This window comes from Artemia sp. Qi Xiang Cuo, chromosome 12 (genome assembly GCF_049724085.1).
Source record: "Artemia sp. Qi Xiang Cuo chromosome 12, ASM4972408v1, whole genome shotgun sequence".
NCBI classification, from domain to species: domain Eukaryota; kingdom Metazoa; phylum Arthropoda; class Branchiopoda; order Anostraca; family Artemiidae; genus Artemia; species Artemia sp. Qi Xiang Cuo.
This window is the reverse complement of record NC_142805.1, coordinates 39,018,781-39,044,570: the sequence shown is the minus strand read 5'-3', so window position 1 is coordinate 39,044,570 and position 25,790 is coordinate 39,018,781. Positions and strand designations below refer to the sequence as shown.

The 25,790-nt window shown below is 31.9% G+C and overlaps 1 protein-coding gene across 2 annotated transcripts in view; it reads left to right on the top strand.

The window, feature by feature from the left end:
• LOC148946099 (piezo-type mechanosensitive ion channel component-like) overlaps positions 1 to 25,790 on the top strand; it is a 277,609-nt gene that overhangs the window by 213,986 nt on the left and 37,833 nt on the right. For both annotated transcript variants that reach the window (XM_089097773.1, XM_089097772.1), the window contains one exon: positions 18,697 to 19,006. In XM_089097773.1, coding sequence (XP_088953899.1) covers positions 18,697 to 19,006 — 310 coding nt within the window. The remainder of the gene's footprint in view (positions 1 to 18,696; positions 19,007 to 25,790) is intronic.

Genomic DNA, 25,790 nt, shown 5'->3' with positions numbered 1-25,790 from the left:
TTTCCGTCTTTATGTATTCCCATACGCCAAGCCATATTAGTCAAAAGACTTTATTCTTTTAATTTCAAACAAGGTTTTTTTCTTTTGCTTCTCATGAACATTGTTTTTACATTTTCATGTACTTCTTTAACACTCCTAACCTTAGTTTTTTCCGGCTTTATGTATTCCCATACGCCAAGCCATATTAGTCGAAAGACTTTATTCTTTTAATTTCAAACAAGTTTTTTTTTTCTTTTGCTGCTCATTAACATTGTTTTTACATTTTCATGTACTTCTTTAACACTCGTAACCTTAGTTTTTTCCAGCTTTATGTATTCCCATACGCCAAGCCATATTAGTCAAAACACTTTATTCTTTTAATTTCTAACAAGTTCGTTTTTTTCTTTTGCTGCTCATGAATATTGTTTTTACATTTTCATGTACTTCTTTAACACTTCTAATCTTATTTTTTTCCGGCTTTATGTATTCTCATATGCCAAGCCATATTAGTCAAAAGACTTTATTTTTTTAATTTCAAACAAGGTTTTTTTTTTCTTTTGCTGCTCATGAAAATTGTTTTTACATTTTCATGTACTTCTTTAACACTCCTAACCTTATTTTTTTCCGGCTTTATTTATTCCCATACGCCAAGCCATATTAGTCTAAAGACTATATTCTTTTAATTTCAAACAAGTTTTTTTTTTCTTTTGCTGCTCGTGAACATTGTTTTTACATTTTCATGTAGTTCTTTAACACTCCTAAACTTAGTTTTTTCCGGCTTTATTTATTCCCATACGCCAAGCCATATTAGTCAAAAGACTTTATTCTTTTAATTTCTAACAAGTTCTTTTTTTCTTTTGCTGCTCATGAACATTGTTTTTACATTTTCATGTACTTCTTTAACACTCCTAACCTTATTTTTTTCCGGCTTTATGTATTCCCATACGCCAAGACATATTAGTCAAAAGACTTTATTCTTTTAATTTCTAACAAGTTCTTTTTTTCTTTTGCTGCTCATGAACATTGTTTTTACATTGTCATGTACTTCTTTAACACTCCTAACCTTAGTTTTTTCCGGCTTTCTGTATTCCCATACGCCAAGCCATATTAGTCAAAAGACTTTATTCTTTTAATTTCAAACAAGTTTTTTTCTCTTTTGCTGCTAATTAAAATTGTTTTTACACTTTCTAGAAATGTAAATAAAAAAAAAATTTTTTTTGAAATGAAAAAAAAAACACCAAGCCAAATTAGTAAAAAGACTTTATTCTTTTAATTTCTAACAAGTTCTTTTTTTTTCTTTTGCTGCTCATGAACATTGTTTTTACATTGTCATGTACTTCTTTAACACTCCTAACCTTATTTTTTTCCGGCTTTATGTATTCCCATACGCCAAGCCATATTAGTCAAAAGACTTTATTCTTTTAATTTCTAACAAGTTCTTTTTTTTCTTTTGCTGCTCATGAACATTGTTTTTACATTTTCATGTACTTCTTTAACACTCCTAACCTTAGTTTTTTCCGGCTTTATGTATTCTCATACGCCAAGACATATTAGTCAAAAGACTTTATTCTTTTAATTACAAACAAGTTTTTTTTTTTTTTTCTGCTCATGAACATTGTTTTTAAATTTTAATGTAATTATTTAACACTTCTAACCTTAGTTTTTTCCGGCTTTATGTATTCCCATACGCCAAGCCATATTAGTCAAAAGACTTTATTCTTTTAATTTCAAACAAGTTTTTTTTCCTTTACTGCTCATGAAGATTGTTTTTACATTTTCTAGTACTTCTTTAACACTCCTAATCTTAGTTTTTCCGGCTTTACGTATTCTCATATGCCAAGCCATATTAGTCAAAAGACTTTATTCTTTTAATTTCAAACAAGTTTTTTTTTCTTTTACTGCTCATGAACATTGTTTTTACATTTTCATCTACTTCTTTAACACTCCTAACCTTAGTTTTTCCGGCTTTACGTATTCTCATACGCCAAGCCATATTAGTCAAAAGACTTTATTCTTTTAATTTCAAACAAGTTTTTTTTCTTTTACTGGTGTTTAGCATTGTTTTAACATTTTTGTATACTCCTTTAACGCTCGTAACCTTAGTTTTTCAACTTTAAGTACATTCATACAGCAAGCCATATTAGTCAAAAGACTTAATTCTTTCAAGTTCCAACAAGTTCTTTTTTTTTCCTTTACTGCTCATGAACATTGTTTTTACATTTTCTAGTACTTCTTTAACACTCCTAATCTTAGTTTTTATATCTTTATGTATTCTCATACGCCAAGCCATATTAGTCAAAAGACTTTATTCTTTTAATTGCAAACAAGTTCTGTTTTTTCTTTTACTGCTCATGAACATTGTTTTTACATTTTCATGTACTTCTTTAACACTCCTAACCTTAGTTTTTCCGGCTTTATGTATTCTCATACGCCAAGCCATATTAGTCAAAAGACTTTATTCTTTTAATTTCAAACAAGTTTTTTTTTCTTTTGCTGCTCATGAACATTGTTTTTACATTTTCATGTAGTTCTTTAACACTCCTAATCTTAGTTTTTTCCGGCTTTACGTATTCCCATAGACCAAGCAATATTATTCAAAAGGCTTAATTATATTAATTGCAAACAAGTTATTTTTTTCTTTTACTGCTCATGAACATTGTTTTTACATTTTCATGTACTTCGTTAACACTCCTAACCTTAGTTTTTCCGGCTTTATGTATTCTCATACGCCAAGCCATATTAGTCAAAAGACTTTATTCTTTTAATTTCAAACAATTTTGTTTTTCTTTTGCTGCTCATGAAGATTGTTTTTACATTTTCATGTACTTCTTTAACACTCCTAAACTTAGTTTTTCCGGCTTTATGTATTCCCATACGCCAAGCAATATTATTCAAAACGTTTAATTATATTAATTGCAAAAAAGTTCTATTTTTTCTTTTACTGCTCATGAACATTGTTTTTACATTTTCATGTACTTCTTTAACACTCCTAACCTTAGTTTTTCCGGCTTTATGTTTTCTCATACGCCAAGCTATATTAGTCAAAAGACTTTATTCTTTTAATTTCAAACATGTTTTTTTTTCTTTTGCTGCTCATGAACATTGTTTTTATACTTTCATGTACTTCTTTAACACTCCTAACCTTAGTTCTTTCCGGCTTTATGTATTCCCATACGCCAAGCAATATTAGTCAAAAGACTTGATTCTTTTAATTTCAAACAAGTTTTTTTTCTTTTGCTGCTCATGAACATTGTTTTTACATTTTTATGTACTTCTTTAACACTCGTAACCTTAGTTTTTTCCAGGTTTATGTATTCCCATACGCCAAGCCATATTAGTCAAAAGACTTTATTCTTTTAATTTCTAACAAGCTCGTTTTTTTCTTTTGCTGCTCATGAACAATGTTTTTAAATTTTCATGTACTTCTTTAACACTTCTAATATTAGTTTTTCCGGCTTTATGTATTCTCATATGCCAAGCCATATTAGTCAAAAGACTTTATTCTTTTAATTTCAAACAATTTTTTTTTCTTTTGCTTCTCATGAACATTGTTTTTACATTTTTATGTACTTCTTTAACACTCCTAACCTTAGTTTTTTCCGGCTTTATGTATTCCCATACGCCAAGCCATATTAGTCGAAAGACTTTATTCTTTTAATTTCAAACAAGTTTTTTTTTCTTTTGCTGCTCATGAACATTGTTTTTACATTTTCTAGTACTTCTTTAACACTCCTACTCTTAGTTTTTCTGGCTTTATGTATTCTCATACGCCAAGCCATATTAGTCAAAAGACTTTATTCTTTTAATTGCAAACAAGTTCTGTTTTTTCTTTTACTGCTCATGAACATTGTTTTTACATTTTCATGTACTTCTTTAACACTCCTAACCTTAGTTTTTCCGGCTTTATGTATTCTCATACGCCAAGCCATATTAGTCAAAAGACTTTATTCTTTTAATTTCTAACAAGTTCTTTTTTTTTCTTTTGCTGCTCATGAACATTGTTTTTACATTTTCATTTACTTCTTTAACACTCCTAACCTTAGTTTTTTCCGGCTTTATGTATTCCCATACGCCAAGCCATATTAGTCAAAAGACTTTATTCTTTTAATTTCAAACAAGTTTTTTTTTCTTTTGCTGCTCATGAACATATTTTTTACATTTTCATGTACTTCTTTAACACTTCTAACCTTACTTTTTTCCGGCTTTATGTATTCCCATACGCCAAGCCATATTAGTCAAAAGACTTTATTCTTTTAATTTCAAACAAGTTTTTTTTCCTTTACTGCTCATGAAGATTGTTTTTACATTTTCTAGTACTTCTTTAACACTCCTAATCTTAGTTTTTCCGGCTTTACGTATTCTCATATGCCAAGCCATATTAGTTAAAAGACTTTATTCTTTTAATTTCAAACAAGTTTTTTTTTCTTTTACTGCTCATGTCATTGTTTTTACATTTTCATCTACTTCTTTAACACTCCTAACCTTAGTTTTTCCGGCTTTACGTATTCTCATACGCCAAGCCATATTAGTCAAAAGACTTTATTCTTTTAATTTCAAACAAGTTTTTTTTTCTTTTACTGCTCATGAACATTGTTTTTACATTTTCATGTACTTCTTTAACACTCCTAACCTTAGTTTTCCCGGCTTTACATATTCTCATACGCCAAGCCATATTAGTCAAAAGACTTTATTCTTTTAATTTCGAACAAGTTTTTTTTTCTTTTACTGGTGTTTAGCATTGTTTTAACATTTTTGTATACTCCTTTAACGCTCGTAACCTTAGTTTTTCAACTTTAAGTACATTCATACAGCAAGCCATATTAGTCAAAAGACTTAATTCTTTCAAGTTCCAACAAGTTCTTTTTTTTCCTTTACTGCTCATGAACATTGTTTTTACATTTTCTAGTACTTCTTTAACACTCCTAATCTTAGTTTTTCTGGCTTCATGTATTCTCATACGCCAAGCCAAATTAGTCAAACGACTTTATTCTTTTAATTTCTAGCAAGTTCTTTTTTTTTCTTTTTCTGCTCATGAACATTGTTTTTACATTTAAATGTACTTCTTTAACACTCATAACCTTAGTTTTTTCCGGCTTTATGTATTCCCATACGCCAAGCCATATTAGTCAAAAGACTTTATTCTTTTGATTTCAAACAAGTTTTTTTTCTTTTGCTGCTCATGAACATTGTTTTTACATTTTCATGTACTTCTTTAACACTCCTATCCTTAGTTTTTTTCCGGCTTTATGTTTTCTCATACGCCAAGCCATATTAGTCAAAAGACTTTATTCTTTTAATTTCAAACAAGGTTTTTTTCTTTTGCTTCTCATGAACATTGTTTTTACATTTTCATGTACTTCTTTAACACTCCTAACCTTAGTTTTTTCCGGCTTTATGTATTCCCATACGCCAAGCCATATTAGTCGAAAGACTTTATTCTTTTAATTTCAAACAAGTTTTTTTTCTTTTGCTGCTCATGAACATTGTTTTTACATTTTTATGTACTTCTTTAACACTCGTAACCTTAGTTTTTTCCAGGTTTATGTATTCCCATACGCCAAGCCATATTAGTCAAAAGACTTTATTCTTTTAATTTCTAACAAGCTCGTTTTTTTCTTTTGCTGCTCATGAACAATGTTTTTACATTTTCATATACTTCTTTAACACTTCTAATCTTAGTTTTTCCGGCTTTATGTATTCTCATATGCCAAGCCATATTAGTCAAAAGACTTTATTCTTTTAATTTCAAACAATTTTTTTTTCTTTTGCTGCTCATGAACATTGTTTTTACATTTTTATGTACTTCTTTAACACTCCTAACCTTAGTTTTTTCCGGCTTTATGTATTCCCATACGCCAAGCCATATTAGTCGAAAGACTTTATTCTTTTAATTTCAAACAAGTTTTTTTTTCTTTTGCTGCTCATGAACATTGTTTTTACATTTTCTAGTACTTCTTTAACACTCCTAATCTTAGTTTTTCTGGCTTTATGTATTCTCATACGCCAAGCCATATTAGTCAAAAGACTTTATTCTTTTAATTTCAAACAAGTTCTGTTTTTTATTTTACTGCTCATGAACATTGTTTTTACATTTTCATGTACTTCTTTAACACTCCTAACCTTAGTTTTTCCGGCTTTATGTATTCTCATACGCCAAGCCATATTAGTCAAAAGACTTTATTCTTTTAATTTCAAACAAGTTTCTTTTTCTTTTGCTGCTCATGAACATTGTTTTTACATTTTCATGTACTTCTTTAACACTCCTAATCTTAGTTTTTTCCGGCTTTACGTATTCCCATAGACCAAGCAATATTATTCAAAAGGCTTAATTATATTAATTGCAAACAAGTTATTTTTTTCTTTTACTGCTCATGAACATTGTTTTTACATTTTCATGTACTTCTTTAACACTCCTAACCTTAGTTTTTCCGGCTTTATGTATTCTCATACGCCAAGCCATATTAGTCAACAGACTTTATTCTTTTAATTTCAAACAATTTTTTTTTTTCTTTTGCTGCTCATGAAGATTGTTTTTACATTTTCATGTACTTCTTTAACACTCCTAAACTTAGTTTTTCCGGCTTTATGTATTCCCATACGCCAAGCAATATTATTCAAAAGGTTTAATTATATTAATTGCAAAAAAGTTCTATTTTTTCTTTTACTGCTCATGAACATTGTTTTTACATTTTCATGTACTTCTTTAACACTCCTAACCTTAGTTTTTCCGGCTTTATGTTTTCTCATACGCCAAGCTATATTAGTCAAAAGACTTTATTCTTTTAATTTCAAACATGTTTTTTTTTCTTTTGCTGCTCATGAACATTGTTTTTATACTTTCATGTACTTCTTTAACACTCCTAACCTTAGTTCTTTCCGGCTTTATGTATTCCCATACGCCAAGCAATATTAGTCAAAAGACTTAATTCTTTTAATTTCAAACAAGTTTTTTTTCTTTTGCTGCTCATGAACATTGTTTTTACATTTTCATGTACTTCTTTAACACTCCTAACCTTAGTTTTTTCGGCTTTATGTATTCCCATACGCCAAGCCAAATTAGTCAAACGACTTTATTCTTTTAATTTCTAGCAAGTTCTTTTTTTTCTTTTTCTGCTCATGAACATTGTTTTTACATTTAAATGTACTTCTTTAACACTCATAACCTTAGTTTTTTCCGGCTTTATGTATTCCCATACGCCAAGCCATATTAGTCAAAAGACTTTATTCTTTTGATTTCAAACAAGTTTTTTTTCTTTTGCTGCTCATGAACATTGTTTTTACATTTTCATGTACTTCTTTAACACTCCTAGCCTTAGTTTTTTTCCGGCTTTATGTATTCCCATACGCCAAGCCATATTAGTCAAAAGACTTTATTCTTTGAATTTCAAACATTTTTTTTTTCTTTTGCTTCTCATGAACATTGTTTTTACATTTTCATGTACTTCTTTAACACTCCTAACCTTAGTTTTTTCCGGCTTTATGTATTCCCATACGCCAAGCCATATTAGTCGAAAGACTTTATTCTTTTAATTTCAAACAAGTTTTTTTTCTTTTGCTGCTCATGAACATTGTTTTTACATTTTTATGTACTTCTTTAACACTCGTAACCTTAGTTTTTTCCAGGTTTATGTATTCCCATACGCCAAGCCATATTAGTCAAAAGACTTTATTCTTTTAATTTCTAACAAGCTCGTTTTTTTCTTTTGCTGCTCATGAACAATGTTTTTACATTTTCATGTACTTCTTTAACACTTCTAATCTTAGTTTTTTCCGGCTTTATGTATTCTCATATGCCAAGCCATATTAGTCAAAAGACTTTATTCTTTTAATTTCAAACAATTTTTTTTTCTTTTGCTGCTCATGAACATTGTTTTTACATTTTTATGTACTTCTTTAACACTCCTAACCTTAGTTTTTTCCGGCTTTATGTATTCCCATACGCCAAGCCATATTAGTCGAAAGAGTTTATTATTTTAATTTCAAACAAGTTTTTTTTTTTTTTTGCTGCTCGTGAACATTGTTTTTACATTTTCATGTACTTCTTTAACACTCCTAACCTTAGTTTTTTCCGGCTTTATATATTCCCATACGCCAAGCCATATTAGTCAAAAGACTTTATTCTTTTAATTTCTAACAAGTTCTTTTTTTCTTTTGATGCTCATTAACATTGTTTTTACATTTTCATGTACTTCTTTAACACTCCTAACCTTAGTTTTTTCCGTCTTTCTGTATTCCCATCCGCCAAGACATATTAGTCAAAAGAATTTATTCTTTTAATTTCAAACAAGTTTTTTTTTCTTTTGCTGCTCATGAACATTGTTTTTAAAATTTCATGTAATTCTTTAACACTTCTACCCTTACTTTTTTCCGGCTTTATGTATTCCCATACGCCAAGCCATATTAGTCAAAAGACTTTATTCTTTTAATTTCTAACAAGTTCTTTTTTTTATTTTGCTGCTCATGAACATTGTTTTTAAATTTTCATGTACTTCTTTAACACTCCTAACCTTAGTTTTTCCGGCTTTTTGTATTCTCATACGCCAAGCCATATTAGTCAAAAGACTTTATTCTTTTAATTTCAAACAAGTTTCTTTTTCTTTTGCTGCTCATGAACATTGTTTTTACATTTTCATGTACTTCTTTAACACTCCTAACCTTAGTTTTTTCCGGCTTTATGTATTCCCATACGCCAAGCCATATTATTCAATAGACTTTATTCTTTTAATTACAAAAAAGTTTTTTTTTCTTTTGCTGCTCATGAACATTGTTTTTACATTTTAATGTACTTCTTTAACACTCCTAATCTTAGTTTTTTCCGGCTTTATGTATTCCCATTCGCCAAGCAATATTATTCAAAAGGTTTAATTATATTAATTGCAAAAAAGTTCTTTTTTTTCTTTTACTGCTCATGAACACTGTTTTTACATTTTCATGTACTTCTTTAACACTCCTAACCTTAGTTTTTCCGGCTTTATGTATTCTCATACGCCAAGCCATATTAGTCAAAAGACTTTATTCTTTTAATTACAAATTAGTTTTTTTTTTCTTTTGCTGCTCATGAACATTGTTTTTACATTTTCATGTACTTCTTTAACACTCCTAACCTTACTTTTTTCCAGCTTTATGTATTCCCATACGCCAAGCCATATTAGTCGAAAGACTTTATTCTTTTAATTTCAAACAAGTTTTTTTTTCTTTTGCTGCTCATGAACATTGTTTTTACATTTTCATGTACTTCTTTAACACTCCTAACATTAGTTTTTTCCTGCTTTATGTATTCCCATACGCCAAGCCATATTAGTCAAAAGACTTTATTCTTTTAATTTCTAAAAAGTTCTTTTTTTTCTTTTGCTGCTCATGAACATTGTTTTTACATTTTCATGTACTTCTTTAACACTCCTAACCTTAGTTGTTTTCGGCTTTATGTATTCTCATACGCCAAGCCATATTAGTCAAAAGACTTTATTCTTTTAATTTCAAACAAGTTTTATTTTCTTTTGCTGCTCATGAACATTGTTTTTACATTTTCATGTACTTCTTTAACACTTCTAACCTTAGTTTTTTCCGGCTTTATATATTCCCATACGCCAAGCCAAATTAGTTGAAAGACTTTATTCTTTTAATTTCAAACAAGTTTTTTTTTGTTTTGCTGCTCATGAACATTGTTTTTACATGTTCATGTACTTCTTTAACACTACTAACCTTAGTTTTTTCAGACTTTATGTATTCCAATACGCCAAGCCATTTTAGTCAAAAGACTTTATTATTTTAATTTCTAACAAGTTCTTTTTTTTATTTTGCTGCTCATGAACATTGTTTTTACATTTTCATGTACTTCTTTAACACTCCTAACCTTAGTTTTTTCCGGCTTTATGTATTCCTATACGCCAAGCCATATTAGTCAAAAGACTTTATTCTTTTAATTTCAAACAAGTTTTTTTTTATTTTGCTGCTCATGAACATTGTTTTTACATTTTATGTACTTCTTTAACACTCCTAACCTTAGTTTTTTCCGGCTTTATGTATTCCCATACGCCAAGCCATATTAGTCAAAAGACATTATTCTTTTAATTTCTAACAAGTTCTTTTTTTGCTGCTCATGAACATTGTTTTTACATTTTCATTTACTTCTTTAACACTCCTAACCCTAGTTTTTTCCGGCTTTACGTATTCCCATACACCAAGCCATATAAGTCAAAAGACTTTATTCTTTTAATTTCAAACAAGTTTTTTTTCTTTTGCTGCTCATGAACATTGTTTTTACATTTTCATGTACTTTTTTAACACTCCTAGCCTTAGTTTTTTCCGGCTTTATGTATTCCAATACGCCAAGCCATATTAGTCAAAAGACTTTATTCTTTTAATTTCTAACAAGTTGTTTTTTCTTTTGCTGCTCATGAACATTGTTTTTACATTTTCATGTACTTCTTTAACACTCCTAACCTTAGTTTTTCCGGCTTTATGTATTCTCATACGCCAAGCCATATTAGTCAAAAGACTTTATTCTTTTAATTTCAAACAAGTTTTTTTTTCTTTTGCTGCTCATGAACATTGTTTTTACATTTTTATGTACTTCTTTAACACTCCTAACCTTACTTTTTTCCCGCTTTATGTATTCCCATACGCCAAGCAATATTATTCAAAAGGCTTAATTATATTAATTGCAAACAAGTTCTTTTTTTTGTTTTACTGCTCATCAACATTGTTTTTACATTTTCATGTGCTTCTTTAACACTCCTAACCTTAGTTTTTCCGGCTTTATGTATTCTCATACGCCAAGCCATTAGTGTCAAAAGACTTTATTCTTTTAATTTCAAACAAGTTTTTTTTTTTTTTGCCGCTCATGAACATTGTTTTTACATTTTCATGTACTTCTTTAACACTCCTAACCTTAGTTTTTTTCCGGCTTTATGTATTCCCATACGCCAAGCAATATTATTCAAAAGGCTTAATTAAATTAAGTGCAAATAAGTTCTTTTTTTTATTTTACTTCTCATGAACATTGTTTTTACATGTTCATGTACTTCTTTAACACTCCTAACCTTAGTTTTTCCGGCTTTATGTATTCTCATACGCCAAGCCATTTTAGTCAAAATACTTTATTATTTTAATTTCTAACAAGTTCTTTTTTTTCTTTTGCTGCTCATGAACATTGTTTTTACATTTTCATGTACTTCTTTAACACTCCTAACCTTAGATTTTCCGGCTTTATGTATTCTCATACGCCAAGCCATATTAGTCAAAAGACTTTATTCTTTTAATTGCAAACAAGTTCTTTTTTTTTCTTTTACTGCTCATGAACATTGTTTTTACATTTTCATGTACTTCTTTAACACTCCTAACCTTATGTTTTTTCCGGCTTTATGTATTTCCATATGCCAAGCAATAATATTCAAAAGGCTTAATTATATTAATTTCAATCAAGTTCTTTTTTCTTTTATTGCTCATTAACCTTTTTTAATGTTCATTTTAGCCTCAGAGTGTCGTTGCGCTAGGGGCCTTTCACAACGCCACAGCTGTCCATAGCCGTCCACATCGCCTCCCTTGTCCACGTAACACAACGTTAGCACAACGTTAGGATGTCACTAAAACAGTGCTTTTAAGAAATAAATATTTCATTTTTAGTTTTTAAAGAAACAATTGTTTCATTTTTTCAGCTTTCTGTCGAAGCTTTTCGGTCTGGTTTCATTGAAAGTCTGTCTCAAATATTAAATGGAAAATTTATCACGAATTTTAAACAGCGCTTCTATTAAAGGATAAGAAACCTAGCTAAGAAAAGAGCCAAGTCGCAGCCAGAACCAAGTCAAACCATGAAATACCAGAGTAAAAATCTCTAATAATAAACTTCAGAAACCAAACGCTCGCAAAACCTAACTCTGAAAAAGCCTTTTGACTAAAATGTTCTGGTATATGAGTATACTTAAAGTAAAAAAACTAACCTTAGAATTTTTAAATGAGTTTATGAAAATGTAAAAACAAGGTTAATGAGCAGTAATAGAAAAAATAACTCTTGAAATTAATGAAATAAAGAATTTTTGACTAATATGGCTTGGTGTGTGAGCATACTTCAAGCTCAAAACTAAGATTAGGACTGTTAGATGAGTATACGAAAATATAAAAACAATGTTAATGAGCAGTAAAAGAAAAAAACGATTAAAAATTATAAAATAAAACCTTTGGACTAATATGGCTTGGTGTATAAGTATACTAAAAGCTGAAAAACTAAGGTGAGAATTGTTAAAGCAGTACAAGAAATTGGAAGAATTAGGTTAATGAACAGTAACAGAAAAAATAACTGGTTTTAAATTAATAAAATAAAGTCTTTTGACTAATATGGCTCGGTGTATGAGCATACTTAAATCTGAAAACTATGGTTTGGACTGTCAAAAAAGTATGATAAAATGTAAAAATATTGCTAATGAGCAGTAAAAGAAAATAAAAAAAGTATTGTTGCCCTAAAGCGCTAGAAGGGTTAGTATTATAATATTACCCGTCCGATCTTACTCGTTCGAAAATAATAAAAATATTCTGAGATGAACCAAACATAATGAATAAAACCATATTCAGAAGAAAAAGAAATGTAATGGCATGAACAAAAGTAAAAGCACTGGTTTTTCAAAAATGAAATTTTAAACACCTATTTTGGAAAAATAAGGAAATAAGAAGACCAAAACTCGAAAAAAAACAATATTTTAAAATGATGACACTTCAGAAAATAACAGTTAAACCTTAACAAATGAAAAAACAAAATATTAAAATGTTAAAATGATAAAATATAAAGAAAGAAGTATGAATTTAAGAAAGTTGAACGGCCTTTTGGCCTCAAACCCTCTAAGGTTCAGCACCCTTAAGATGAACCCTTACCATAATCATTCAGTCCGAGAAATAACAAAATAGGCTAAAGTAAATTTGAAAGGACATAAATTAAAGAAACTTGAGAAGGCCCTAATCCCCTAGAACGGAACTGCATAATCTAAGCCCGTTCGATCCGAAAAATAATACAAATATGAAAAACGCTTGAATTTAAAAAAAAAGTTGAAAAGCACACTCAAATCATGAGGCCCTAGATGGGTCAGCGCCCTACGATGAAACCGCATAATCTAAACCCGATCAGTCCAAAAAATAATAAAAGTGTGAAAAAGGCTTAAATGAAATAAAGTTGTAAAGTACTGTCAAACTCTAAAACACTAGAAGGGTCAGTGCCCTACGACGGAGGCACATAATCTAAGCCTGTTCGGTCAAAAAAAAATAATAAAAATAGGAAAAAGGCTTAAATTACAGAAAGTTGAAAAGCACGGTCATACCCTTGAGCCCTAGAAGGGTCAGTCCCTTAAGATGGAGTGTTATCATGCTCATTTGGTCCAAAAATAACGAAAAATAGAGTTATCTGAGAGTTATCTCCTATTAAATATTTTTTTTTTTTAATAATGTCAAAACAAAACTTAATTTAATATTAGGAGAATAAAATGTTGGAGGGAAGCATGAATAACTATCTTATCTTTCAATGTAAATTTAAATTGAAAAATTAGAGGTGAAATTAAAAGGAAAATTTCACATTAGATGAATAAAATGAAGAGGGGTGGAGCGCAGAGAAAAAAAATCCAATTTGTGTTACAATTTTGAGAAATTCTGAGTTTATTAGGGTGGAGGTAGTGCATGCACGTCTGTGTGGGTTTTTTCAGGCGAGGACTTATCATTAATGACTAAAAAAAGAAAAACCATAGTTTGTTATTAAAAAGTGAAAGAAGCAAATATAGATGTTTTAAGGTTCTTGGGTGAAGTAGGCAATCCATAGTAGGGAGGATTAGATAATCTATAATCCATAAAAAATAGTGTCGAAATAAAAATCAAAATTTTCTACTAAGTGAAAAAATTCCTGGATTGAAGAAGGGGCAAGTTTCTTTTCTTTCATGGTATATTTAAGTACACTAAAGAAATAGAGGTATAAGAAAAGTAGGAAATTCATTTAAGGCGAATAAAATGCTAAGGAGAGGCGATAGTCTAGTGGTGAAACCTAAATATTTTCTTGTTTTTAGGGGGGCATGTGGGTCTGTGTTCAGGTTCTTGGAAAGATAAGCTGTCATTAATAATTAAAAAGAAAATCTTAGTTTACGAGTGAAAGAAGTGCAAACTGCTGTCTTAGGGGTCTAGGAGGGTTAGTTATATTAATTTTAAAACAGATTAAAAGAAAAATGAAAACTTGTATTAGTGGAATAAAATGTTGGAGAAAAGGGACGTATACGTAGGTGTATCGGCTATCTTTGGAATAAACCTTCCGAAAGTGATGTAGGCTACAAAAACAAATCAGCCAATCTTCCGCATCGGCTGTACATATTAAATGGAAGTTTTGCTGAAGTTTTGGTTGAAACAATCAATAAATTCCGTTGTATGCTGGACAGAAATTTAATTCGCAGAACAAAAGGATTTACGAGTAAGGGCCCCTAAAACAGGGCTAAAAGTAAGATCAAAGTTCCTTTTTTTTTAGATTTTTTTGAAACTTGTATCCTTTACCGTTTTAGGTAAGGGAACCCAAATATAGCCGGAAATATAAAATAAAACACCGGTTCCTCCACCAATGGGTCAAAAAAGTGTATAAAAACTCTATTTCTGAACAACTTTAGATTTCAATTTCCTGAGTTCCTCGGTCATATGGATTTGGGCCATATTTAAAAAATAGTTTCAGTTGGGGGCCTTGGCTTTTACAACAAAGGGCCTTAGAAAACATCGAATTTTCATTCCGATTGGCTTGAAGCTTCTACTCTTAAGTCTTTTGACTAAAAGTACCCTAGGGCAAAAGAACAATGGGCTTCGAGAGAAGGCTAATACTCTGTTTATTTGTGACCCAGATCACCAAATATGAGGGCCCGAATATTTTCCCAAAACTTTTTTCCCTATTGGATTTAAACTCTCAGGAATACTTGTTTAGTCAAAGAGGGCTAATATTTTACTGAAAGATTAAAATGCTAGGGGGCCCTGAAATAGGCTAAATCTTGTTGTCCTACCCAAGTTTGAAATTTGCAGTTGCAACTCTCTGGATCAAAAGGAAACTAACTCGAACATTTTAGTTTAGGGGCATATTCCCCTCCCTATCCAGGGGTGTTGGGGATGAAGTACGATTGTTTTTTATAATTGAACTTAAGGGTGGTCTTAGCAAAGACATAATGATGGAAAAAAAAATCTAGAATAAAGGTAAACAAAGATAGAATAAATTTAGCAGAAAATCCGCCAAAAATTTTATTTACATTGCAAATTGGCTAATCTCCAAAAACCAAAGAAACATTACTAAATTCTGGACTGATGAGTTGTTTACGTATTACCTATCCATATTGAAATATGTGACCTTCAAGGTGAAAACTCAAGTTTAGAAAATGTGCTCAGTAAAGAGATAAATCTTTCATTTTTCACAGAAATAAAAGAAAAGGGTTTAATACCTATTTTTATGTAAAATGCCATTTATCTGGTAAATAATGTTTATTTAGTGTCGAAAATGTTATTCTTGTAGATAATTCATTTCCGCACACCTTTGTTCTGAAAACGGGTGTGTTCAAACTTTTTAAAGATAGATTCAACCTGTCAAACAATTTAAAATATATTGATAGAATATGACCAAGGATTTCTCAGGTACTGGATAACAGACAAGAAAAGCCTAAGGGTCCCTTCATGGTTATGGAAATATTGCAGTGATTTGCAAAGGTGACATCTTAATCTTTCTACTTATGCACTCTTTGAAGGGATACGAGGCCTTTATTTGCTTCAGGAACAAACTCATGGGCATACATACACACAAAATGGGCCATAAGGTTCATGACCTCTTCCATTCTGGAATCCCAAGACTTTTTCGGTAATTTTTAGTACTATTGAATCATTTTCACCTGTATTTCATCCCAGGACTTTTTAAATTACTTTTACCTTTATTTGCCAGTACATTTACCCACTAGCTCATTGATTTGATCCAAAGTGTGGCACGTTCTCTCTGTCAGTATTAAATAAAAAAAAAACAAGTTCGTTTCAACTGAAAGTAAGGAGCAACATTAAAACTTAAAACGAACAGAAATTATTGCGTATACGAGGGGGTCCGCCCTCTAGTCAATACCTCGCTCATTACGCTAAAATTCGACTTTTGTTCGTATTACAAATCCCTGATTCACAAAGTCCGTTTAATTAGAATAGATAGCTCTTTTGAAAGTGTAAAAAAAAACTTTAGCGTAAAGAGCGAGGTATTGACTAGGGGACGAACCCCCTCAACCCTCATATACGTAATAATTTCTGTTCGTCTTAAAGTTTTAATGTTAATCCTTATTTTCAGTTGAAAAAACTTTTTTCTTTATTTAATTTCTGATCGATTTTAAATAATGCTGGGAAATCCGGTGCCCCCTTCATAGAAATGTCCCTTCCCCTAAGGAAACATCCTCCATGGAAAGATCCTCCCCTGTAACCCTCCTTCCCTTGACCCCCCCCTCAGAAAAAATCCCTCCTGAAAACGTCTGTACTTCCCAATAACCAATACTATATGTAAACAATGGGCAAAGTTCATAACTTGCAGCCCTTTCCCCGGGAGTTGTGGGGGACTAAGTCATCCTCAAAGACATATATATTAGATTTTTGACTACGCTGAACAAAATTAATATCTCAAAGTTTTGATTTGGTGACTTTGGGAAAAAAATGAGCGTGGGAGGGGGCCAAGTTGCCCTCCAATATTTTTGGTCACTTATGAAAGGGCACAAGAACTTTTAATTTCCGTTCGAATGAGCCCTCTTACGATATTCTAGGACTACTGGGTCGATACGATGACCCCTGGAAAAAAAATAAATAAATAACAAAATACACACGCATTAGTGATCTTTCTTCTGGCAAAAAATATAAAATTCCACATTATTGCATATAGGAGCTTGAAAAATCTACAGTAGGGTTTTCTGTTACGCTGAATCTGATGGTTTGATTTTCATTAAGATTCTATCACTTTTTGGGGGTGTCCCTTTTTCGAAATTAAGACAAATTCTTTCAGGCTCTTAAGTTTTGATGGGTTAGACTAAATTTGATGAAACTTATATATTAAAAATCGGCATAAAAATCCGATTCTTTTGATGTATCTACTGGTATCATAATTCCGTTTCTTAATGTTTCGGTTACTATTGAGCCGGGTCGCTCCTTACTTACAGTTCGTTACCACGAGCTGTTTGAAATGGTAATGATGACTTTCTCTGTGCAGTAACTAAACATCCATGTTTTTGGCAAGTCAATCAAGTCCAAGTTAATAGAAGTTTTTCGAGCCAAATTGTCAATATTCTTGGCTGTTTTGTAATAAACGTTGCTTTATACAAATAAATTCAAATTGAATATGAAGAATACTATTAAATCTTGTAAAAAAATAGATATTCTATAAAAGAGGGAGTTTTCAATCCCCTCAGCCTCTCACAGTTTACTCTTAAGTGTATTTTTTCAGTGCTTCGAATGAATACTCTTAAACAAGTTTCAAGTGCTGAGAACTTGAAATAAATGAATGATCTAATTACTTTTCAAGTAATATTAACACTTCCACTTTGACTTACTTTAAAAATAATCAGTAAATAAAACGCTTAGAAGTACTAGCTGGCAATATATACTGAAGTCGGAAATATTTTCAGCGTAGCACTAATAAAACTTTATCAAAACGAGTAGGGGTTCCCAAATTATCCTATGTAAGTGAATGAATGATGCCACCATAAATCGTACTACATTGTACTGAGAATTCAACATATACAGCCAAGTGAATCGACTATAATACTAAAGTAGGAATTTCTGTTGACAATAGCATGAAACCTTCATTCGTTGGTTCTCAGACAGGTTGAATTTTCTGTTTTTACCCTGACTCCTTTCTGGAAATATCCGCTCCCCTCTTTTCTAAAATTATTAGAACACGTTTTGTGTGTATTTCGTAATTATTTTTATCATTTGTACGCATTTCTAATTGTGGGTTTTACGCATAAGGACGGTAAGCATATCTAAAGAGTAGTGCATACACTGTCAATAGACGGGAGGGTCCGTTTCCCAGCACCACCAATCCTGATTCATTTCTTCACCATTGCAATTAAGTTTCAACTGTTTTATATAAAAGGGTCATAAAATAATTTTTTGGTACGTATGAAGGATATTTCCAAAAAACAAAAATTCAGGCCAAAAAGATGACAAAACATTTTGGCTTTGGAATCCTACACAATTTTTCTAAGAGCTAATTTGACTATATTAATCTTAAGATACCCATACACATTCTCTGTACTCAAGCAGAAAAGAAATTATAAACCAAGCTTGTAAATACTTTTGATTAGACGACCGGGGTGTCAAAATCAAAACCAGCAGATTCTCTTTTTTTTTATGTTTTCAAATGGTTGTTTCATAGAGTGAGTTCAATGACCTATTTTCATGTGCTGAATAAAAATAAGCAGTCCAAAACTTCAAATATGTTGATTCCAATATAATTTCAGCTTAATAATGCATTAAAACGAGTATTCTGCTACGCTACGTTTTTTTATTTTGCCTAGAAGCACTCGTTTTAAGTTTTCCCTTTTGATTTTGTTGTTGGTTTTACAGAGGGAGAGCTGTAGTGCTCCTTCATTTAAAGATATTGTCCTTCAAATTTTTTCCTAAGGGTCTTGTTTAATCTGTCTCACTTCAAACTAATTTTGCTCTATATACCTTTCTTTGTCATTGAAATCTGCCTTATCTACCTTCTCTTTTTAGCTTCTCGAAAGGAGAATGGGCTGCATTGTTGTATCAGTTCCGAACTGACAGAACCGCGCAAACTTTCTTGCAAGGTTATGACCATAGTGACCTAGTAGCAACTCGACTTTTAACATCTTCTTCGACGAATTGGGACATAAGTTTGCCAGCAAGCAATCAACTAATCACAGACTTGTCATCTAACAAAACAATGGAAATAGTTTTGGAATGGAAAATAATGAGAGAGAGTAATAGCGAGGATGTGGAAGAAGTAGCCTCTAGCGAGCGGGTTGTTCAACTCGAAGCCTTTGTTGATGGAAATAGGAATAAGGCAAGTACACCCTCGTTCAAAATTTTATTTTACTCATACTTTTCAGTAGTACTGATCAGTTGTAAAACATTAATCTGACTAAATGTGGTTTATTTTTATACCCTACAAGGATATAATATTTACTAAAACTTTTGTATCAGATGAATCAAATGCTCAGACATGCACAATCCATAAAACTATGAATTAAAGAAGTCTGGTGATTCAGATGCTTCTTAATTATAAATTTACGTTTGAAAATGTTTCTCGACGCATCATCAGAAAGTTCGTGGTAAGGAGCGGCTCAATAGTAACCGAAACTCTAAAAACTGAAATTTTGATACCAATAGATACATCAGAAGAATCGGCTTATTATGCACATTCAAAATATATAAGTTTCGTCAAGTTTAGTGCTACCCAATGATATTATGTCTTTGGATATAACTTGACCCCCCCCCCCCTCCAAAAATAAATCCCAAGGGGAAACGTCCTTAATTCAAAAAATTTGCCCATTCTTTATGCAGAGTAATTTTTTACTGGGAAGTATGCATACATTTTTGGGTGGAGAGGGGGATGATTTTCTTGCTGGGGGGTTTTTCCACTGGGGAATTTTCACTGGAAAAGGAAGTTTCCAGGGACTAAATTTTCTAGGGTAAATTTTATAGTGTGGGAATTTACCATAATTCCTTTATAAAATTATTTTTATATGTCTTGCTTTCTCTTTTCCGTCTCAATTTTACGCGTGGAGATGTTAAGAATAATTGTTCATGGTAAATTTTCGCCGGGATTAAATTGTCTAGAGGATATTTCCGCGGGGAGGGGAATTTCTGTGTGGAGGCAAAGCCAAATTTTCTGGCATTGTTTAAAAAACGATCAGAAATAAAATAAAAAGACAATTTTTTTCAACTGAAAGTAAAGAGCAACATTAGAACTTAAAACGAACAGAAATTATTATTACGAAATTATATTACAAAGGGGTCGTCCCCTCCTCAAGGCCTTGTTTTTTACGCTAAAGTTTGGATTTTGTACCAATTCTCTAAGAACGACTCCTGAAACGCAAGTTCGTTTAATTAGAACAATAAGAAGCTTTTTAAAAGTACCAAAAAAACTTTAGCGTAAAGAGTGAGGTCTTTAGAAGGGGGCAGCTCTCTCCATATACATAATAATTTCTGTTCGTTTTGAGTTTAATGTTGCTCATTACTTTCATTAGAAAAACAATTGTTTTTTATTTAATCCCTCCTTTTTAAGACCACGCTGCTCTTCTCTATGAACTTCATCCATCTCTTATTTCCCTTACATATCATAACTCTAAGTAATTCATTTCCTGCGAAGATAAAGATAATGTATCTGTTATTACTTTCCTAACTTTTTTCCATCTTTAAAGAGATTTGGATTTAAGTTTCCCAAAAATCAAGCATTCACTATTCCCCCTTTTCAAAAAGTCATATATTTCCAATATTTGTTATCTTCATACATTCATTTATTCCAATATTCAATAATTTCCAACTTCACTTCCACCCTATTTCAAAAGTTCACTGACCACACTACCAGTGCCTGCGGCCTAATCATTTTCAATCTTATTATTTTCAATAGAGTTCCATTGAAAAATCTAAATATCACTACTGAAAAAAATCAAATACAAATCCCTCCTTCTTGTTCAAATAACAATGAGCGTACGAATTCTTCCGAGCTAACTTTCATTTCTGAAGTATTGTTACGCAATGACTTAATTTAGCATAAAATTCGGAAGGTTTAAAGGGAGAAATTATCCCTCAGCTTTAGAATTACTCCAAGTATAATATCGAAAACGGATAATAATTTAAAAAAAGCATGCTTTTTTTAATCAAACACTCTGTTGTCATGAACTGTAAGTAAAGGGTGATCCACGGTAATATTAGCCGAAACTTTTAAAAGAGAAGGTTTAATAACAATTAAATAAAAAATAGCTTTTCAGCTGAAAGTAGGGAGAAATTTTTAAACATAAAACAACAGAAATTAATCCGTATATGAGGGGGGATACCCCCCCCTCCCTCAACTCTTTACGCTAAAGTCTTAAAGCTCTTCATAAGATAAGATAAGATAAGTTTTATTCTTCATTAAATACACATACAATATTACATGTTATTAATCCTTCAAAGGCTCATTGGCCTGTACAAAGAGGGAAGACATATGAATTACATACTCAGAGATAAAAAACAAAAGAAAATTTAAAATGATCACTTACTCCCATATGAAGGAAAAGAAAAGAAAATATAGATAAACTGGAAACTATAGAAAAAATTAGAATAAATAAACTAAATTTATTAATTATATTAAATAGACTCAAAAAGAAAAATAATAATAATAATAATACAAAAAAAAAAAAAAAAAAAAAATATATTATTATTACAATAAGCGAATTCATATCGTCGAAACAGAATTATGTGTATTGTCAGGTAGAACCAACATCATAATAGCTGTTACGATATTATTCATAGCTCTTATCCAAGATATTAAAATATCATAACTTAAGCCATGTACAGCCCTTTTAAGTTTGTATTTAAAACTATATAAATTCCAGTTCAATCAGCTCTGCTTATTTCTAAGGCTACGTAGCAAAATTGAGGTTTATGGGTTATTTCAGTCATAAAGCTTATAATTATTAGACTGTAATAAAATGGTACAAAAGCAATAAAATTTAACCCGTCTTCATGAATGCTACACCTTAGTGAACTATACAAGTTTCAGCAATAAATATTGATTGTCGTACCTGAGGTCTGGGAGTCATAGCGCAGAGAAGACCACAATAAAACACAACTAAACATTCAGGGGACATCAACTCCAAAAAAAAAAATTAAAAAAAAAAAAAAAAAATTATCAAAAAAAAAATTATTCATTTTTATTATTAAATAAATGGTCCTTAATAATCCTCTTGAAAGTGCCAAACGAGTGGCATTTCTGTACTGAAGAAGGCAGGGAGTTCCAAACCTGATGACAAGCGATGAGGGGATTGAAATCTGACCGCACAGTGGGAGTAGGAGGAATGCAGATACTATGTGACGAACGAAGGTTATATGGAGCTGAATCAGAAATAAAATGAGGAGTTTTTTGAAGAGATTTTGGAAGATTGCCATGAAGCTGATGAAAAACAAAAGAAGCACAAGAAATAATGTAGATAGACTGTAGATTTAGAAGCGGTCTTGGTTAAGAACGGTTGGTGTCAATAACCAGACGCGTTTTTTTATCATACATGACAGAAAGCGACCGCAGTGTAGAAGGAAAAGTAGACATCCATACTATGGGGCAATACGAGACATATGACTGGACAAGGCAGAAAAAAGAAGCTTCAGAATAGATCCAGGAAAGGTGTGTTTGAGTTTTCGAATGACACCCAAACTCCGTGAGACCTTAACCCTAATCATGACTCTATTGTGTCTACACGAAAGGTTTTCATCAAGCAGGATACCAGGATACCAGATCAACCGATTCTTTGGTGTACAGAAGGGGCACCTGAAGCTGTGTCAGTTGAAAGAAAGCTACACCAATTCAAAACAAGATAAGAAAATGTGACTTGGCAACATTCAGGGCCAAGTAATTCGCCTCAAACCATGAAACTACTCTCTCAAATATTGCCACCAGATTAGATCTGACATCACATTCCGTCCTCCCTAGAGTCCCAAAAGTGCTGTCGTCAGCAAAAGCAACGAGGCAATCTTCATTAGAAGTAGCATTGGGACACGAAGGAACATCCGGATGACAAAGAGGACTGGTGTTCTTGACTGCTGAAATCTGATCATTGACATAAATCAGAAATAAAACGGGGACGAGAACAGATCCCTGGGGGACACCATAATCTACTTCAGAAGGGTTATGGAAAGGCGGATCTAGTGAAATAAGTCTAACAGAAAGATATGATTCAAACCAAGAGAAAACATATGATCTTATAACAATATGCGATAGATTCCAAAGAAGGATCTGATGAGTCAAAGAATCAAAGGCTTTACGAACATCCAAAAATAAAGCTGCCCGGATAAGACCAAAATCTATTGCCGAATGACTGAAATTCAAGAGAGATGCGCAAGCATGCTCTGTAGAGTGATTCGCTCGGAATCCAAACTGGAAATCATGGAAAAAAAATTTTACATCCAGAAAACTAAGAAGCCTGGATAGCATAGCCTTCTCAAAAATTTTGCTGAAAACAGATAGGAGAGAAATTGGCCTATAATTAGCAGGATCACTCTGAGAACCACCTTTATACAGCACTATAACCTTAGCTCGCTTGAGTGATTCAGGGAAAATTCCATTCACGAAAGACAGATTGACAAGCTTAGTTAATGGTGACAGAATAGCAGGAAGAACGGCACGGATAACCCTTGTAGGAATTCTATCTGGCCCTGAAGACGATGAACCTTTAAGTGCATTTACGATCCGACCTACCTTAAACTCAGAAACAGGGGTCAAGACCATTGACTCTAAACATGGGGGTACAAGATAGGCTCTGAAATCGCAACGAGGAGTTGTAGAGCTCACAGATGAAGCAGTCGTTTTTGCTATATTATCAAAATAAAAAGTAAGCTCTAGCTGAACATTTTATTCTCCTTGGACAATTTTACCGTCAACTATCAGCGTTGTTGGAACAGAAGGCGGAGGGGGAGTAGGTTTAAGTACAAAATTAATAATTTTCCATGTCTCCCAAACATCCTTTCCACACTCAGAAAATTTCCTGTGATAATACTGAGACTTGGCCTACCGACACAGAGAATTAAATATACTCCTATAGGCCTTGAACCGCTGATGATGAGAAGCAGATGACGAAGCCTTGTATAGTTTCCACAGATAATTTTTCCTTTTCCAGCTTTTATGGAGACCTGGAGTCATCCACGGATTCAGCAGTACTATCCTTCTCGAGGTATGAGGCTTTGGATTCCGGTGGCAAACTTCTAGAATACCTTCTTTTAATGGATCATAAAAGTAATAAACAGAGCAGTTAAAATCCAATTCAGGATCCAAACTATCGAATGGCTGATCAGTCAAACGAGATTTAAGTAGACTGATCTCACTGACATTAAAATAGACAAATGAAATATTAGATGGCGAATCTTTACGCTGCGATCGATCAGCAGTCCTATATCGTGAAATAGCAGGAAAATGATCAGAAATATCACTAATCATCACCGAATTATCTAAGACATCTAGTGACGAAAAAATATTATCAATAAGTGATGCATGCATCTCAGTAATTAGGGTTGGTATACAAACTGAAGGTAGAGTTCCCGCAGAAAGCATCATTGACAAAAAATCTGCAGCCGAAGCAGAATTTTGATCCAGCAGGTTAAGGTTGAAATCCCCCATAAGGATTAGTTCGAAAGGATACTTTTGGACCAAGTCCAAAACCTCTTCCAGAATTTTCATAAACGAAGGAATAGATCCACTAGGGGATCTGTAAACCAAACCGACAACTAAATCCTTACAACCTGACTTAATCTCAATAAAAAGGGATTCAAAGATTCCTTCCTCATTTCTACTCAAATCACTTCGGAAATTATATACAAGATGATCGGCAATATACAGGGCAAGGCCACCTTTCGCCATCTGTTTCCGGTTCATCCTCTCCATCCTAAATCTTTGGATATCTAAAAGCATATCCTTTGTTGATCCAGGAAAGTTTGACATAAACCTATAACATCCAGATTTCCCTCACTGACAATCCGTTTCAGCTCATCAAAAGAGGAACAAAGTCCCTGAATGTTTAGGTGAAGCACAGAGAAAATACCATCTTGTTTAGAAGAGGCAGAACCACTTAATTTCGAAACATAATTACTTTCAATAACTGATTTAGGATCATTATTATACCTATTCCTACTTCCAACTGAATTATTAATTATACTTTCTATATCTAAAGGATTATTTTTTAACTCAGCAAAACGTTCCCCCAAAGAGTTAACATCACCCTGGTCACTAAAAGAATTAATCATTTTACTTACGGTGGATGGTAGATCCGCTCCGCGACCAAACTCACCAGACCAAAGGTTAACGACATAAATAAATAAATAAAATCACAATAATCATACCAATAAGTAAGATACATATACATTTTATGTTATTGAACAAATTAATAATAATAATTTCAGATAAATTTAGTGATTTTCTTAAATTGTTAATCATACTACTCAGTTCCTGAAATAAAAAAAATAAAAAATATATAACGCTAAAGCTCCACTGCATTAATGTACCCATGAGACCAATACAAGTAAAATCATTTTCAAGATAACAAAGGATTAAAATCCCAAACTGACGCAATGACTTGTGGGTACATGCATGTAACAAAAAAGAATAATTATTGAAATCCATAAATTTCATTGAAGTTAATTGGAACGAAAGTAAATCATTAGACAGACACGCACAAAGAAAAAAAATAAGCATAAGATAAATAAATTACACTGAATATATGAATGGCAAGATACAAAAGATATCTAAAAAAAAACCACACAAAAAAAAAACACAAAAAAAAAAAAAAAAAAAACTTAATCTTAAACACAGTCGGCTAGAGTATGAATTTTAGTGACACTTTTACCGTTAGGCCTTGCCAAAATTTGCCCACGATCAGTCCAAACATTTCTATGACCAAATCTGTCCTTAGCGGCATATAGGATCTCACGTCGCCTCTTTGTTAATGCTTCCGATAGGAAAATTCCACTTGAAGCTAACCTAGATTTTGCTTTGAAGACTTTCTTCGCTATATCACTATTCACAAATTTAACTAAAACAGGAGGGACTTTGTCGTTTAGGGAGGCATCGGTTAAAGCAGGGGATATTTTGAATCTGTAGA